The sequence below is a fragment of the Scleropages formosus genome, chromosome 25 (assembly GCF_900964775.1).
Source record: "Scleropages formosus chromosome 25, fSclFor1.1, whole genome shotgun sequence".
Taxonomy (NCBI): Eukaryota; Metazoa; Chordata; class Actinopteri; order Osteoglossiformes; family Osteoglossidae; genus Scleropages; species Scleropages formosus.
The window spans coordinates 2,344,637-2,360,735 of NC_041830.1; the positions used below are offsets into that span (position 1 = coordinate 2,344,637).

Here is a 16,099-nt window from a genome sequence, read left to right on the forward strand (position 1 = left end):
AACCAGAGCTAGACCCCCGTGACAGATGGCTGTGTTGGCAACAGCACACACACAGAGCTCTATTTTAAGTTTTAAACAGCAGCCTGATCCCACAGCAAGACTCCCCTTCCTTAGTCCTGTGTTAAAAAAAAAAAAGTTTAGATCCTTTTTAGGGGAGGCGCAGCAGGTTTGGCCGGGTTCTGCTCTCTGGTGGGTCTGGGGTTCGAGTCCTGCTTGCGATGCCTTGCGATGGACTGGTGTCCCACCCTGGGTGCGTCCCCTCCCCCTCCAGCCTTGCACCCTGTGTTGCTGGGTTAGGCTCCGGTTCACCGCGACCCCACTTGGGACAAGTGGTTTCAGCCTGTGCGTGTGTGTGTCTTTTTTATTTACAAATAAGTCAACATCAGTTCAGCATTTATTTTGTAAAGATCCAAGTATGCAATACAAAAAATAAAAATACTGTGACAAAATCTAGTTGATCTTCTTTAAAGGCAGGAAAGACCACCGAGAGAGATTAGGAAAGCCTCCGAAGAAAAGAGCACACCTGAAGCCCTTAATAGAACCCATGTGACTATAGAGCAATTCTTCAGTAGATTCAAAAACAGTTTCAGTAGACAATGCATTGAAGACATTTTGGGAATGAAGCAGAAATCACTGGCAAAAACTGGGATCCTTACAGTTCAGGGAAATTCTTTGAGAAGAGCAGGAGAAACTCTCACAGGAAATCCCACTGAGTGGAATGCAGACAAGAGCAAAAAGCATCACTTTGAGAAGAATCAGCTGACTGCAGAGAGAAGTCAAATGAAAGCATTTCCCTTTGTGCACAATCACAGCTTGGCAGTCCAGCTTGGTCAAGTCTCTCAGCCCATTAGTGTGAAAGTGCTCCTTTGCATCTTGGAATTATTTGCCACCCACTGGACTGGAAGTTGGACTGTGGACTAGAAAATGTCAATGCAGTTGAAATACAGGCACTGAACAGTGAAGGTATTTGTCTCTCCTTCTGGAGATTCACATCATCTCTACATTCCCACATGTTCACAACACTCCTGACACACAGACGTTCGTTCGCTCGTTCACTCACTCTCACACACAGACACACACACTTGGCAGGAGTGCAGAATCTCGGTTTGGGACAGTACTGCTGTGTCGTGTGCTGTCCACCTTAAAGACACTAATGTGTGCAACAGTCTTTTTAGTCTCTCCCTAGAACTTGGCCCTTTCATTCATATGTGGCAAACGTCTTATATAATGTGCACTTTTCAAATGAACATTTAAAAATGTCACACACGCTTCTAAGAAACACACCGAGCTGCTCTGCACTTCCCCGTGGCCAGTATTTTCACTGAGGGTTAAGGTAGAGGGAAGTACTGACCGTAAAATAAAGCATAGCGCTTTACCCAGGACCAAAAGTAATGCCTGTGCTGATGGCATCCAAACGATGCTCTTCAATTTCTGTATCACACTTTGTCCATATAATGAAGTTTAAAAGTCAAACGTTTTCAAAATGTGACGCAGCAGCATTCTGTGTTCAGCTTTTCAGCTGTGGCCACAACTTCCATCCCACAGAAAGTGAGGCTGGTAGGGGCGGGGAAGTGATCTATGGTCTTCTGTGTCTGTCGCGGGACAGGCAGGTGGGACGTGGGGGAGGGGCATTGCTGCTGACTATGAAGTAGGATGCACGCAGGGTATCCGACAAGGACCTCCCAGCGACCGCGAGGATGGCAAGTTCCTTTGGTGCATCCTTGACTTTGTCCTCGAAACTGGGCCCGGGGCAGACAAGTGCGGGGAAAAGTCTGTAAAAGAACATTTGGTTGTATGAAAAAAAAAAAAGGGGGGGGGTTACAAAACAAAAATGTGTTTTCTTGTCTGTAGGGCGACCACTGATGCCTCTTGTCCTTCACCAGGAGCACTCCCTCTCCCGCAGGCCTGCCGCACACAGAGTGGGTCCAGGAGCAGTGAGCCACACCAGCTGGAGGGAGGGGGGGCACACAGGAGACACCACCCTACGAAAAGCGAGAACACAAGAGCAAGCACTGAACTGCACTGAACCATCGCCAGACTCCTTTGTCTGGACATCGATGTGCTGTCTTTATCCTGCTCTCTAAGATGTACAGTGCATCACTTTGGAGCAAAGTATTTACTAAATTACTAAATAAATAAATTCAAACATAACGAAAACCTGAGCAAGAGCCGTAAGCCTTTGACCCGACCTTAGCATATCACATGACTGCACAGGAGAGTCCCAGGCAGCCCTGGTTCCGGTCCTCTCCGCTGTTGAGCTTCTTCATGCGGTAGTGGCGGATCTCACGCACCAGTGTGTAGAAGGCGTCCTCCACACCCTGCGGGACACCGGTGGAGCGATGTGAACGAGGGCCAACGAAGGCTCAACAGCAACAGGGTACGAAGAACATGGTGAAAGCGCAAAGAGGACACTGCCAGCTGAGTGCTGGATCATAGACCCCAGCCCCCCAGAGTTCTCTGAAAAGGGAAGAGCCAACTGTTTCACAGCCCTTTTCTCGACACCTTGGAGCATTGAGAAAGACTCATAAGTATTTCAACAATCTTTTGCCACCCCCCTTTTCAATGGACTTTATAGGGCTTTACACTCTTTTTACACTTGGTTCTCGAGTGGTGGTGCTACCGGAGATGACTGAAAGTAGAAGTAGACCGGTCACAGGTTTTTGTGTGTGTGTGGGGGGGCTTTTTGTGGTTCTTGGGTACTTTTTCATAGTTTTCTACTTTCTATCTCATTGCATCTCTTGTCTTGTTTTTCTTATTATTGTTTTTTCTGTATTAGTATAAGGGGCGCGGTGACTGGCATCCCGTCCTGGGTGCGCCCCCTCCCCCTCCCCCTCGTGCCCTACGGTGCTGGGTTAGGCTCCGGTTCACCATGACCCCGCTCCGGCCAAGCAGTTTCAGACAGTATGTGTCTATATTACTTTATTAACTATTATTATACGTTTCTGTCAGTGACATTATCCAAACATTTTTTGTAATTTAATTCATCCATCTTCCTCCGCTTTATCCGGGGCCGGGTCGCGGGGGCAGCAGTCCGAGCAGAGTACTCCAGACTTCCCTCTCCCCGCACACCTCCTCCAGTTCCTCTGGGGGAACCCCAAGGCGTTCCCAGGCCAGCCGGGAGACATAGTCTCTCCAACGTGTCCTGGGTCTGCCCCGAGGCCTCCTCCCAGTGGGACAAGCCCGGAACACCTCCCCAGGGAGGCGTCCAGGAGGCATCCGGAACAGATGCCCGAGCCACCTCAACTGGCTCCTCTCGATGCGGAGGAGCAGCGGCTCTACTCCGAGCTCCTCCCGGGTGACTGAGCTCCTCACCCTATCCCTAAGGGTGCGCCCAGCCACTCTGCGGAGGAAACTCATTTCTGCCGCTTGTATCCGCGATCTCATTCTTTCGGTCATGATCCAGAGTTCATGACCATAGGTGAGGGTAGGAACGTAGATCGACCGGTAAATTGAGAGCTTCGCCTTACGACTCAGCTCCCTCTTCACCACAACAGACCGGTACAATGACCGCATTACTGCGGACGCCGCACCGATCCGCCTGTCAACCTGCCGCTCCATTTTTCCCTCACTCGTGAACAAGACCCCGAGATACTTAAACTCCTCCACTTGAGGGAGCAACTCCCCCCTAACCCGGAGGGAGCAATCCACCTTTTTCCGACTGAGAACCATGGCCTCGGATTTGGAGGTGCTGATTCTCATCCCCGCCGCTTCGCACTCGGCTGCAAACCTCCCCAGTGCACGCTGCAAGTCTTGATTCGATGAAGCCAACAGGACCACATCGTCCGCAAAAAGCAGAGACGAGATCTCGCGGCCACCAAAGCAGACACCCTCCGTTCCCTGACTGTGCCTAGAAATTCTGTCCATAAAGATAATGAACAGAATCGGTGACAAAGGGCAGCCCTGGCGGAGTCCAACATGCACCGGGAAAAGGTCTGACTTACTGCCGGCAATGCGAACCAAGCTCCTGCTCCAGTCATACAGGGAACGAACAGCCCGTAGCAACGAGCCCCGAACCCCATAATCCCGAAGTACCCCCCACAGGATGCCACGAGGGACACGGTCGAATGCCTTCTCCAGGTCCACAAAACACATATGGACTGGTTGGGCAAACTCCCACGAACCCTCCAACACCCTAGTGAGGGTATAGAGCTGGTCCAGTGTTCCACGGCCAGGGCGAAAACCGCATTGCTCCTCCTGGATCCGAGGTTCGACTATCAGTCGGATTCTCCTTTCCAGTACCCTGGCATAGACTTTCCCAGGGAGGCTAAGGAGTGTGATCCCCCTGTAGTTGGAACACAATCTCCGGTCCCCCTTCTTAAAAAGAGGGACCACCACCCCGGTCTGCCAGTCCAGGGGCACCGTTCCCGAACTCCACGCGATGCTGCAGAGGCGTGTCAGCCAAGACAGCCCCACAACATCCAGAGACTTGAGAAACTCGGGGCGGATCTCATCCACCCCCGGAGCCTTGCCACCGAGGAGTTTTTTGACTACCTCAGCAACTTCAGCCAGGGTAATGGACGAGTCCCCCTCCGAGTCCCCAGCCTCAGCTTCCTCTACGGAAGGCGTGTCGGAGGGATTGAGGAGATCCTCAAAGTACTCCTTCCACCGCCCGAGAACATCCTCAGCTGAGGTCAGCACCGCACCACTTCCACTGTAAACAGTGTTCGTGGAACACCGCTTCCCCCCTCTGAGTCGCCGGACGGTTTGCCAGAATCTCTTTGAGGCCGACCGAAAGTCTTCCTCCATGGCCTCACCGAACTCCTCCCAAGCCCGAGTTTTTGCCGCGGCGACTGCCAGAGCCGCACTCCGTTTGGCCCGTCGGTACCTGTCAGCTGCTTCAGGAGTCCCATGAGCCAGCCAGGCCCAATAGAACTCCTTCTTCAGCTTGACGGCATCCCTTACTTCCGGTGTCCACCACCGTGTTCGGGGATTGCCGCCGCGACAGGCACCGGAGACCTTATGACCGCAGCTCCGCACCGCCGCACCGACAATGGAGGAGCGGAACATAGTCCATTCGGACTCAATGTCCCCCACCTCCCTTGGGACCTGGTTGAAACTCTGTCGGAGGTGGGAGTTGAAGACCTCTCTGACAGGGGCCTCCGCCAAACGTTCCCAACAGACCCTCACTATGCGTTTGGGCCTGCCAGGTCTATCCAGCTTTTTCCCCCGCCATCGAATCCAACTCACCACCAGGTGGTGATCAGTTGACAGCTCAGCCCCTCTCTTCACCCGAGTGTCCAAGACATATGGCCGAAGGTCAGAAGAAACGACTACAAAGTCGATCATCGACCTCCGACCTAGGGTGTCCTGGTGCCAAGTGCACTGGTGGACACCCTTATGCATGAACATGGTGTTCGTTATGGATAAACCGCGACTAGCACAGAAATCCAATAACAACTCACCGCTCGGGTTCAGATCAGGGAGGCCGTTCCTCCCAATCACGCCCCTCCAGGTATCACTGTCGCTGCCCACGTGGGCGTTAAAGTCCCCCAGTAGAACGACAGAGTCCCCAGTGGGAGCGCTTTCCAGCACGCCCCCCAAGGACTCTAAAAAGGCCGGGTACTCTACACTGCCGCTAGGCGCATAAGCACAAACGACAGTGAGAGACCGTTCCCTGACCCGAAGGCGTAGGGAGATGACCCTCTCATTCACCGGGGTAGACTCCAACACATGGCGGCTGAACTGGGGGGCTATTAATAAGCCCACACCAGCCCGCCGCCTCTCACCTTGGGCAACGCCAGAATAGTGGAGAGTCCACCCTCGATCGAGTAGAGTGGTTCCAGAACCCAAGCTGTGAGTGGAAGTGAGCCCGACTATATCTAGACGGTATCTCTCAACTTCCCGCACCAGCTCAGGCTCCTTACCCGCCAGTGAGGTGACATTCCAAGTCCCAAAAACCAGAGTTGGCGCCCGAGGTTTGGGTCGGCCGGGCACTCGGCCCCGACCACCGCCCAACTCACAATGCACCGGCCCCTTACGGTTTCTCCGGCAGGTGGTGAGCCCACCGAAGAGCGGCTCCACGTTATGGCTTCGGGCTGAGCCCGGCCAGGCCCCGTGGGCATAGACCTGGCCACCAGGCGCTCGCATGCGAGCCCCCCCCCCCCCAGGCCTGGCTCCAGGGTGGGGCCCCGGTGACCCCATACCGGGCGGGGTAAACGGACGCCTTGCTTTTTCCTTCATAAGGGGTTTTTGGGTTTATGTAATTTAATTTTTATTTACTTTTTTGTCTCTATACTATTTATACTCTCGTGTTTGTATACTCTGTAAATATGTTATTTATTCTGTAATTTTCTGTCGGCTGTTTGTAAATAGTGGAAGCACCTAGAACCACAGCAAGTTCCTTGTGTATGTCAGTACACTGGCCAATAAAATTCATTCTGATCATTATATACTCATTTTTCTGTATATTGTATTAACTATATTACTGTATATACAATATTATTTTCTGTATTAGTTGGGTTCCATCATGACTGTACAGGAAAGTGACACTAGTTAACCACTTTAAATTCTGACCCAGAACATCAAGGGTATCAGACATCCCCTTTTATATAAAAAATTCAAACACAACCCAAGTGATCTTTCTGAGAAACATATGCAATACAGTACGTTTACTGCTCAACTATCTGGCAAAAACATGTATCTTATTCCAATGGTCCAAGTATAAATACGTAGGAGACCCATATGAACTTGTCAAGTGGATATAAGATATACCCATCATAACACTAAAACTAATTCATTCTGGAAGAGCTGGTTACAATTTTGGAACTTCTAATGGTACAGCACACCCTTGCTAAACATTACAACTTTCTGCCCTTGTAAAAAGAATTAATCACATCTGCAGCCATGTCTCTTTCTCTTAATGTAATGCACAAATTGTATTTTTTTTTGGAATGTATGTTGCTTTGGAGAAAAGCCTCTACTTAATGAATGAACGCAAAAAAATTACTTGTGTAGTGTGCTCTCTCTCTCGTTGGGATATACTGTGTGCGTGTATATCCAGGGCAGCATGGTGGCACAGCGAGTAGTGCTGCTGTCTCACAGGGCCTGGACTGTGCGAGAGGACGTGGGTTCAAGCCCCTCTCAGTCTGTGTAGAGTTTGCATGTTTTCCTTGTGTCTGTGTGGTTCCTCTGGGTGCTCTGCTTTCCTCCCACAATCCAAAGACATGCTGTTCAGGTTCACCCATAGTGTGGGAGTGACAGAGGGTGTGTGCTCCACTGATGTATGGATGAGTGACCCATTGTAAGTAGTGTATTTAGCGCTGTAAGTCACCATGGTGACTAAGGTATGTGGGCTGATAACACTAGAGCTCACTGGAAGTTGTTTTGGACAAAAGCATCTGCAAAGTAAATGAAGACATCTTACAATCCAAGCAAACATTATGCAGACTTTGTCCTTTTTTGCTTTTAGAATAACAAAAAAAAAAAAGAAAAAAAAGAACGGGTGTGAGCTCAGGTTTACCTGTCTAGTCTTGGCAGAGGTCTCCACAAACTGAATGCCGTAACTGCGGGCCAGCTCCTGCGCCTGCTTCGTGTCCACGGTGCGTGCCAGGTCACACTTGTTGCCCACCAGCACCATGGGAACGTCGTCTGAGTCTTTGACCCGTTTTATCTGTTCCCTGTGGGGACATGAAAAAAAGATGTGAAGATCTGGTTGGACTCCAGTAAAGAGTATTTCAAACCTGGTTCTTGCTACGAACATCATGTAACTCAACTTAACAAATACTATAACAGATACTGAAGGTCTTTGACCTTTACGTCACACAGCTTAATAAAAAAACCTACACAGGTGTGTGTCAAGGGTTGGGGGGAAAGAAATGCAAATACATTCGTTGGACATTATTCAGTTCATCTGTAGGCAAACAAATATTGAACCATGGAGAACATGACATGAACTGCTGGTTTGGCACATGGTTAGTTAAACTGCACAGCAGTATCATGGGTCCTTCCGCAACTGCTACTCCATCGAGAGCCCCACAGTGAGCAGAGACACAAAGTAAGAGCATGAAAAGTAGTAAGACATGAAGAAAGGCCAGTGAGGGATGCTCACTCCACATTGGTGGAACTCAGCTAGACAATGTTCGCCCAGGACACCACTGTCCATAGGGAGACAGCAGAAATACTTCCCTCCATACCAGCTGTACAACTAGATGATTGCAGATCACTAACTTATCACTATAACTCAGTATTTCACTCAGTGTACTAGTGCTGCTGTGGTTCAAAAGGGCACTACACTGCTCAGTTAACTACAAACTGGGCATAAAAGCAGCGCCACAACAGCAGCGACAGGCTGCTGTAACATGTTTTTACAGTGTTATGGAACTGATGTACGCTGGGGATGGGATGCACCGCTGGAGAAGGGTGACGACACACGATTACTGTGTGGTCAACATTTTAGACACTTTGCCGAAGTGACTTCCAACGAACTCTATGGAGTGTTACCAGCTCACACACCTTCTTCACCAAGGTGACTTACACTGCAAGATACACTACTTACAATGGGTCATTCATCCATACATCAGTGGAACACACACACGCACTATGGGGGAACCTGAACAGCACATCTTTGGACTGTGGGAGGAAACCAGAGCACCAAGAGGAAAGAGATGCAGACATGGGAAGAACATGCAAACTCCACACAGACCCAGTGGGGATCCAACCCACATCCTCTCACACCACCCAGGCGCTGTGAGACGGCAGCACTACTCGCTGTGCCACCCACTACATGTAGCGCTGATTGACCAATAGTAAACTGTGAGCAGTCTCACTGGTGGCCAATGGAAAGAGCAAAGGTCAGGTGACAGTAAGGCCATATTTTTCTTGGTTTACCATAAACACAGTTCTGACCAGTTGGCTACCAGCTGTACAGGAAAGGATACCTAGTATCTAAGGGAAAAGTAGCGTCATACATAAAAGTATGAATTACATTTATTCATTCTCCATCATGACTTACAGTGTTAAGCTACTTACAATTATTTACTTGTTTAGACAGCTGGGTAATTTTACTGGAGCAGTTTAGAGTAAGTACTTTGCTCAGGGGTACTATAGCCGGAGATGGGATTCAAACCCGCAACCTTTGGGTCCAAAGTCAAAGCGACTAAGCACTATGCTACCAGCTGTCCCATTATAGATTCACTATTTTGGGTTCGTATATTTTATTTTATTTTATTTATTTCTCACTTCTTGTGTTTGGTTCCTGTTAAATAATTTAAAAAAAGTCTTCACTCAGTCATGTCCATACAGCTTTTCTGAATCACACACAGTGGAGCTGCGTGAGGACGAGTGCCCTACTGGTGAACACGTTGCGTACCTGTACAGGTGAACATCAGCAAAAGACTTGCTGTTGTTGATGGCAAACACACACAGGAATCCTTCCCCTGTCCTCATGTACTGATCCCGCATGGCGCTGTACTCCTCCTGTCCGGCCGTGTCCAGGATGTCCAGTAGGCACGTTTCGCCGTCAATCACCACCTGCTTCCTGTACGAGTCCTACCCATGGAGCAAGCATTAGTGCACCCAAGGTGAACTCTGCACATGAATTCCAAACCTTCTGTGCGCGTGTGCGTCCCCAAGGCCTACCTCGATCGTCGGGTCGTACTCGTCCACAAAGTGGTTCTGGATGAGCTGGATGGTGAGCGCGCTCTTGCCCACGCCGCCCGCCCCCACCACCACCAGCTTGTACTCCGTCATTGTGCCCTCAGCCAGGACTGAAGAGCTGCTCATGAGAGCAGAAGGTTGTGAGATCAAGTGGAAGAGGAGGAAATGTTAGTGTGTCTTTGGGGGGGGACACACACACACACGCACACACACTGTTTGAGGTAAAACAAGCAGTGGCATGAGTTACCCAAATTTAACTGAAAAGCCTAAAAACGTGGTAAACACTCCATGTAATGCTGACAAGAGCTGCTGCAGTTTTTACTGTTTTTCACCAAATACCGCAGTAAACCCCAAGCAGCTCAGGTCTTCTTGCCAAAGCAAACAAGTTCAGCACATTTTGAATGAGAACTTTGCTTTCCGAAGTTCAACGGCGAACGGAGTCACCTTCCTAGAAATTCTCGGCATGATGGTGGACAAGTGAGGACATACTGGACAAAGCGCTGTTCACACACTCTGCAACATACGGTGGACTGTGCGTACCATCCTACCTACTGCTGGGACGGGAGACAAAGGGACGGATGTGGCTGTCTCAAAGAAGGGAGCACCAGCGCACTGCCACTTCAGGACAACTCATGTCACATCTATTTGTGGAAAGTCAAATGTCAAAGTTGCCTTGAGTACAGCAGCAGTAGCAGCACAAGGCTGACAAGTGGCGCTGGACGCAGTTTTACAAAGAGTACCGACAACCCTCAGAGACACCAGGCTCCTCTCACCTCCCCCTCTGAGCCAAGAGGGGGCATTCAACGCACTGCCAGCTGGACACGTGGTGGGCTGCGAGCCCAAAGCTCTGGGTTTTCTCCACGTCAATGAACATTTCTGTCGTCACCGAGAACCACATGTGATTTTTACGTGACGTCTTGGAGAAAGAAGAAGAAAAAGTTGTGGTGAAATGCTGATGACAGAGTGTTCGGGCGAAGGCACCACCACTCTGTGTCAATCATCAATACATTCACGTGTAGCCATGTGTTTGTCCAATGTGTCCATCAGGGGTGATGAAACACTCATCAGTACAGACATGCCCCTCATGTTCACATTACTGTATCAGCTGAGAGTAAGTACCTTGGTCAGGGTGGGATTCCAAGCTGCCACTTCCGAGGCAGCAGCTCTACCCACAATGCCTCCTGCTGCCCTTTCGATGAAAAGCAGTACCACATCTGCAAAGTGACCCGGAGACCCCCTGGGTGAGAAAAACCAATGCTCCCCAGACGGCCGAATGTTTCACACGGGTCAAGACCTCACAAGATTCACACGCTGACAACACTCTCCGAAAGGTGTGACTGTTCACACGCTGCTCGTACCAAAGCGTCTGTCGTTACGGTTATGCTCACACACTCACCGCTCAGTGAGGTTGTGAAACGCCTTCAACACATTTCACCAACGAGAACAAACACACAAACGCCTCAGCATCAGTGGAGTGAGACATGTACGAGAACACGGCGGCGTTACAAGGCCCCTCCCCCACCAGGACCACAGGTAAACCAGGTTACTGGGGGGATTCGGGCACTGGCCATAGAAGCACAGGGGAGCTTGGTTCGTTTCCTTGACAACGAACCACAACAACGCCACAGAGCTGCCTCTCGCTCCGTGGGTCTCTCACGCAGTTCTTGCACCGCTGACTCTCACATTACCCCTTGCAATGACACCCCCACCCCAATGGAGAGACGCACCGTTTCGGCTTCCACCTGCGAGGAAGATGCTCACCGTGGAGTCAGAGCTCCTGCTCCAGCGACGGCCACAGTAAAACCCACATGAGCAACTTGGAAAGAGGGTTTTTAAAAAAAAAAAAAAAACCCCACAGACACTCAGTGACTTTTTTCAGTGTGGGAAACACAAGAAGCACCTTTTTTAAAACAGCACTTGAGAGCTGCAGAGAGCAGTGCTAAGACAATGAAGCACCGGCGCCCCCTTGTGGTGGGCTGCTGCACTTCCCAGTCCCACAGCAACAGCGGGAGAGACTATGGACCCTGGAGACAGGTGGGATCAGGTTGGACACTAACAGAGCCTTTCTGTCCCCTGTGCATTCGAGTGTCCAGCAATTGGAGGGGACCAGTGTGACATTTACCGTGCTTAGGTACAGAGGCTCAGCTAATTACACTTCGCTAATCATTATTTATTATTATTTACACTTTTCCTCAGATGTGTCAATAACACGTGATCAATTGACTCTGAGGGGGGTCACACCTTCTGGACACATAAAGCTACAGTACTTCCACATGTCCATCCGGGAGGCTCTGTCTGTCCACTGCAGGCTTGCGGTGCTCTGCTGTACCCTGGAGACAGGGTAAATCCCGATAAATAAATGGGTAAAAGTGTACCGAGCTTTAACACCAAGTACATTACAATCCTTAGGTCCAGACCCACATACAGACTCAGGTTCAGACCTAGAAACACAGGTCCATTGATTGAATCCAGTCCAGACAGACTGAATCAAGACCCACATACTATATATATATACAGACCCACAGTCGTGAAACAGGTGGCAGACGTGTGACAGGTTCGTTCGCAGACACTTCCTGCACACGCCGCGGTAAGACACTCCTTCACGCCCCTGTCTGCCTGCATGGATCTTAGTAAAAAGAAATAAAACCGTGTTTCCCGTTTCAAAAATGAACGCGCAGCGAAACACTAGCCTAGGCTAGCATGAACTGAAGAACCCAGCAGATCTGAACTTCTCAGACAGACCCTTCCTTACTCACCTTCCTCTATTTGGCTCTGAAAAAGATGTAGGCTGGACACAAGTCAACTAGAAAGCGGAAAGAAAAGAGGGGTAAACTGGCATTTCACGCCACTTCAGTCATTTTCACATGGAAGGGCGCCGAGCTGCAGCTACACACGACACTGCACGAGCCCCACTTCCTGTCTCATGGCGCGTGGCGGCAGCGTAGCCCCACAGGCCGCTTTCTGATCCTAGATCGGATCGCGCCCCTCGCGGCACTGCGGCGGGGCGGCACACGCTGATTCCAGATCAGACAGGGAGCGCCGACAGCGGCCGGCTCGCGGAAGACACACCCAGAAACGCACAAAGGCAGGACCCTGTTTTACATCCGTCTCTCGCGCTGCCTGTTAGCGCCCCGTGCCTTTGTAGCGTTTTGTCACAGAGAAACGATGGCGAAATTCCCCGTTTTCCTTTGGAAAAAAAAAAGCTTCGTAAACGTCAACGATGTAACGCGTTTACGTGACATATGCATGACTTATTCCCTCACAGTAACCTCCACAAGTAAAACTTTCAGCGGATATGCTGTAATTTAGGGTGAAAGTCATTAATGATTAAACACTTAATCGGTCAATGGAATTAATGACGTCACACGTGTGGAGTCCACTTCAGACACCCGAAGCGCCTCCTTCCTGGAGCGAAACTTTAAAGGAGCTGCGCTTTACGTGCATTTTCTCTCTGAAAGCTGTTCAGTGAAAGAGAGAAACTTCACAAAGTCGTTCTAGTTCTAGCTACAGTGTTGTGCTAAGCGTCCTGCTGCTCAAGTGTTTTCAGCGCTTTACCACGTTCATCAATGGCCTAACTGGTGTAACTGCACTTAGTCCTATTGCTCACATTTTGGGCACCACTCCACAGCCAGTACCAGTCTCCCCCTCCCCTTCCCTCTTCCCCTCCCTTTTTCCTCCCCCTCCCCCTCCCTTTTTCCCTCCCTTTTTCCCTCCCCCTTCCTTTTTCCCTCCCTTTTCCCCTCCCTTCCCCCCTCCCTTCCCCTCCCTTCCCCCTTCCCTTTCCCCCTCCCCCTTCCCCCCCCTTCCCCTCCCTTCCCCCCTCCCTTCCCCCCTCCCCCTTCCCCCTCCCCCTTCCCCCTCCCTTCCCCCCTCCCCCCCTCCCCCTTCCCCTCCCCCCCTTCCCCTCCCCCTTCCCCTCCCCCTTCCCCCCTCCCTTCCCCTCCCTTCCCCCCTCCCTTCCCCTCCCTTCCCCCTTCCCTTTCCCCCTCCCCCTTCCCCCCCCTTCCCCTCCCTTCCCCCCCTCCCCCTTCCCCTCCCTTCCCCCCTCCCCCCCTCCCTTTTCCCCTCCCCCTCCCTTCCCCTCCCCCTTCCCCTCCCTTCCCCCCTCCCCCCCTCCCTTTTCCCCTCCCCCTCCCTTCCCCTTCCCCTCCCTTTTCCCCTCCCCCCCTCCCCCTCCCTTTTTCCTCCCCCTCCCTTTTTCCCTCCCTTTTTCCCTCCCCCTTCCTTTTTCCCTCCCTTTTCCCCTCCCTTCCCCCCTCCCTTCCCCCCTCCCTTCCCCTCCCTTCCCCCTTCCCTTTCCCCCTCCCCCTTCCCCCCCCTTCCCCCTTCCCTTTCCCCCTCCCCCTTCCCCCCCCTTCCCCTCCCTTCCCCCCTCCCTTCCCCCCTCCCCCCCTCCCCCTTCCCCTCCCCCTTCCCCTCCCCCCCTTCCCCTCCCCCTTCCCCCCTCCCTTCCCCTCCCTTCCCCCCTCCCTTCCCCCTTCCCTTTCCCCCTCCCCCTTCCCCCCCCTTCCCCTCCCTTCCCCCCTCCCCCTTCCCCCCTCCCTTCCCCCCTCCCTTCCCCTCCCTTCCCCTCCCTTCCCCTCCCTTCCCCTCCCTTCCCCCCTCCCTTCCCCTCCCTTCCCCCTTCCCCTCCCTTTTCCCCTTCCCCCCCCTTCCCCTCCCTTTTCCCCTTCCCCCCCCCTTCCCCTCCCTTTTCCCCCTTCCCCCCCCTTCCCCTCCCTTTTCCCCTTCCCCTCCCTTCCCCTCCCTTCCCCCCCCTTTTCCCCTTCCCCTCCCCCTTCCCTTTCCCCCTCCCCCTTCCCCCCCCCTTCCCCTCCCTTTTCCCCTTCCCCCCCCCTTCCCCTCCCTTTTCCCCCTTCCCCTCCCCCTTCCCCCTCCCCCTTCCCCTCCCTTCCCCCCTCCCCCTCCCTTTTCCCCTTCCCCTCCCCCTTCCCCCTCCCCCTTCCCCTCCCTTCCCCCCCTCCCCTTCCCCTCCCCCTTCCCCTCCCCCTTCCCCCCTCCCCTTCCCCTCCCCCCCCTCCCCCTCCCCCCCTCCCCCTTCCCCTCCCCCTTCCCCCCTCCCCTTCCCCCCCCTTCCCCCCTCCCCCCCTCCCCCCCTCCCCCCCCCCCCTTCCCTCCCCCTTCCCCTCCCCCTCCCCCCCTCCCCCTTCCCCTCCCCCTTCCCCTCCCCCTCCCCCCCTCCCCCTTCCCCTCCCCCTTCCCCTCCCCCTCCCCCCCCTCCCCCTTCCCCTCCCCCTTCCTTTTTCCCTTCCTTTTCCCCTCCCCCTTCCTTTTCCCCTCCCCCTTCCCAAGAAGGACTTGAACCCCAGACCCACCACAAAACAGACCCCGGCCAAACCCACTGTGCCACCATGCGCCCCCCCCCCACCTTCAAGAGATTAATTTATGATAAAATATTCATAATTATATTGTAATAAAAATGCAAAAAGAAACCATTTGCAATAACCTTGATTGTGCTGATGCCTTTTTCTGAGCCAAATTACAATGTTAAATGAATGAATGAATAAATATAAATGAATAACAGTAACATGATTCTCCCTTTTATAAAGCAAGGAATTCTTATGGTATCGATTAAATGTCACTACCTTAACCATGGGTCCATTACATTACATCTACATTTATTCATTTAGCAGAAGCTTTTCTTCAAAGTGATGTACATCTCAGCAAAAATACAATTTGTGCATTACATTTAGAGAAAGAGACATGGCTGCAGACGTGATTCTTAAGTAAACCTAGTTTGTTACTATCCCCTTGATGCACCGATGTTTATCAATTGAGTAAGTACATAAGATGCAGGATAGATGAATCCTGATGCCCTCCTGACCTCGACTGTGCCTTGATACATAGACTTTCCCAGGGAGGCTGAGAAGTGTGATACCCCGATAGTTGGCACACACTCTCCGGTCCCCTTTCTTAAAGATAGGGACCACCACCCCAGTTTGCCAATCCAAAGGCAGTGTCCCTGAGGTCCATGCAACATTGCAGAGGCGTGACAGCCATGACAGCCCTACAACATCCAGGGCCTTAAGCAGATCTGGGCAAATCTCATTCACCCCCGGTGCTTTGCCACTGTGGAGCTTTCCAACTACCTCAGTGATTTCCACCAGGGAAAGACTCTGATACCCCGGAGGCCTCTGGCCCTGACTCCTGTAAGGGGAGGCATATGCCTCGGGTTTAAGAGTTCCTCAAAGTGCTCCTTCCACCTTCCGACAATGTCCTCATTAGAGGCCAGAGTTTCTCCACTTTTGCTGAGCACAGCTTGAGCAAAGCTCCTCCGACCCCTCCTGAGCCGCCGGATGGTTCTAAAGAACCTCTTTGAGGCTGACCGATAGTCATTTTCCATAGCCTCTCCAAACTCCTCCCATGCTCTGGTTTTTGCTTCTGCAACCGCAGCCGCTGCTGCCTTTTTTGCCTGCCGATACCTATCTGCTGAGCCAGGAGACCCCCAGAGCCAACCGGGCCCTAAAGGCCTCTGTGAGGGTATGGACAACGGATGGAGACAGCA

General features: G+C 52.0%; 1 protein-coding gene across 2 annotated transcripts; it reads right to left on the minus strand.

Moving 5' to 3' along the window:
* Positions 1-444: 444 nt before the first annotated feature.
* Positions 445-12,528, minus strand: nras (NRAS proto-oncogene, GTPase). Of its 2 annotated transcripts, XM_029249305.1 has the most exons (6): positions 12,351-12,528; positions 9,577-9,712; positions 9,308-9,486; positions 7,460-7,616; positions 2,190-2,318; positions 445-1,982 (listed from the first exon to the last, which is right to left on the minus strand). In XM_029249305.1, the coding sequence occupies exons 2-5, from the start codon at positions 9,685-9,687 to the stop codon at positions 2,199-2,201; spliced, it is 567 nt and encodes a 188-aa protein (XP_029105138.1). In that variant the 5' UTR covers positions 9,688-9,712; positions 12,351-12,528; the 3' UTR covers positions 445-1,982; positions 2,190-2,198. The 2 variants fall into 2 exon arrangements, with proteins under 2 accessions (XP_029105138.1, XP_029105137.1); XM_029249304.1 differs by lacking the exon at positions 12,351-12,528 and having other exon boundaries at positions 9,577-9,978.
* Between the last annotated feature and the right edge of the window lie 3,571 nt (positions 12,529-16,099).

Coding starts and splice junctions, on each gene's coding strand:
- nras (XM_029249304.1), bottom strand. CDS start 9,720: ATGAGCAGCTCTTCAGTCCTGGCTGAGGGCACAATGACGGAGTACAAG. Junction 9,487..9,576: donor AGTACGACCCGACGATCGAG/GTAGGCCTTGGG, acceptor CTCCATGGGTAG/GACTCGTACAGGAAGCAGGT. Junction 7,617..9,307: donor GCTGATGTTCACCTGTACAG/GTACGCAACGTG, acceptor ATGTCCCCACAG/GGAACAGATAAAACGGGTCA.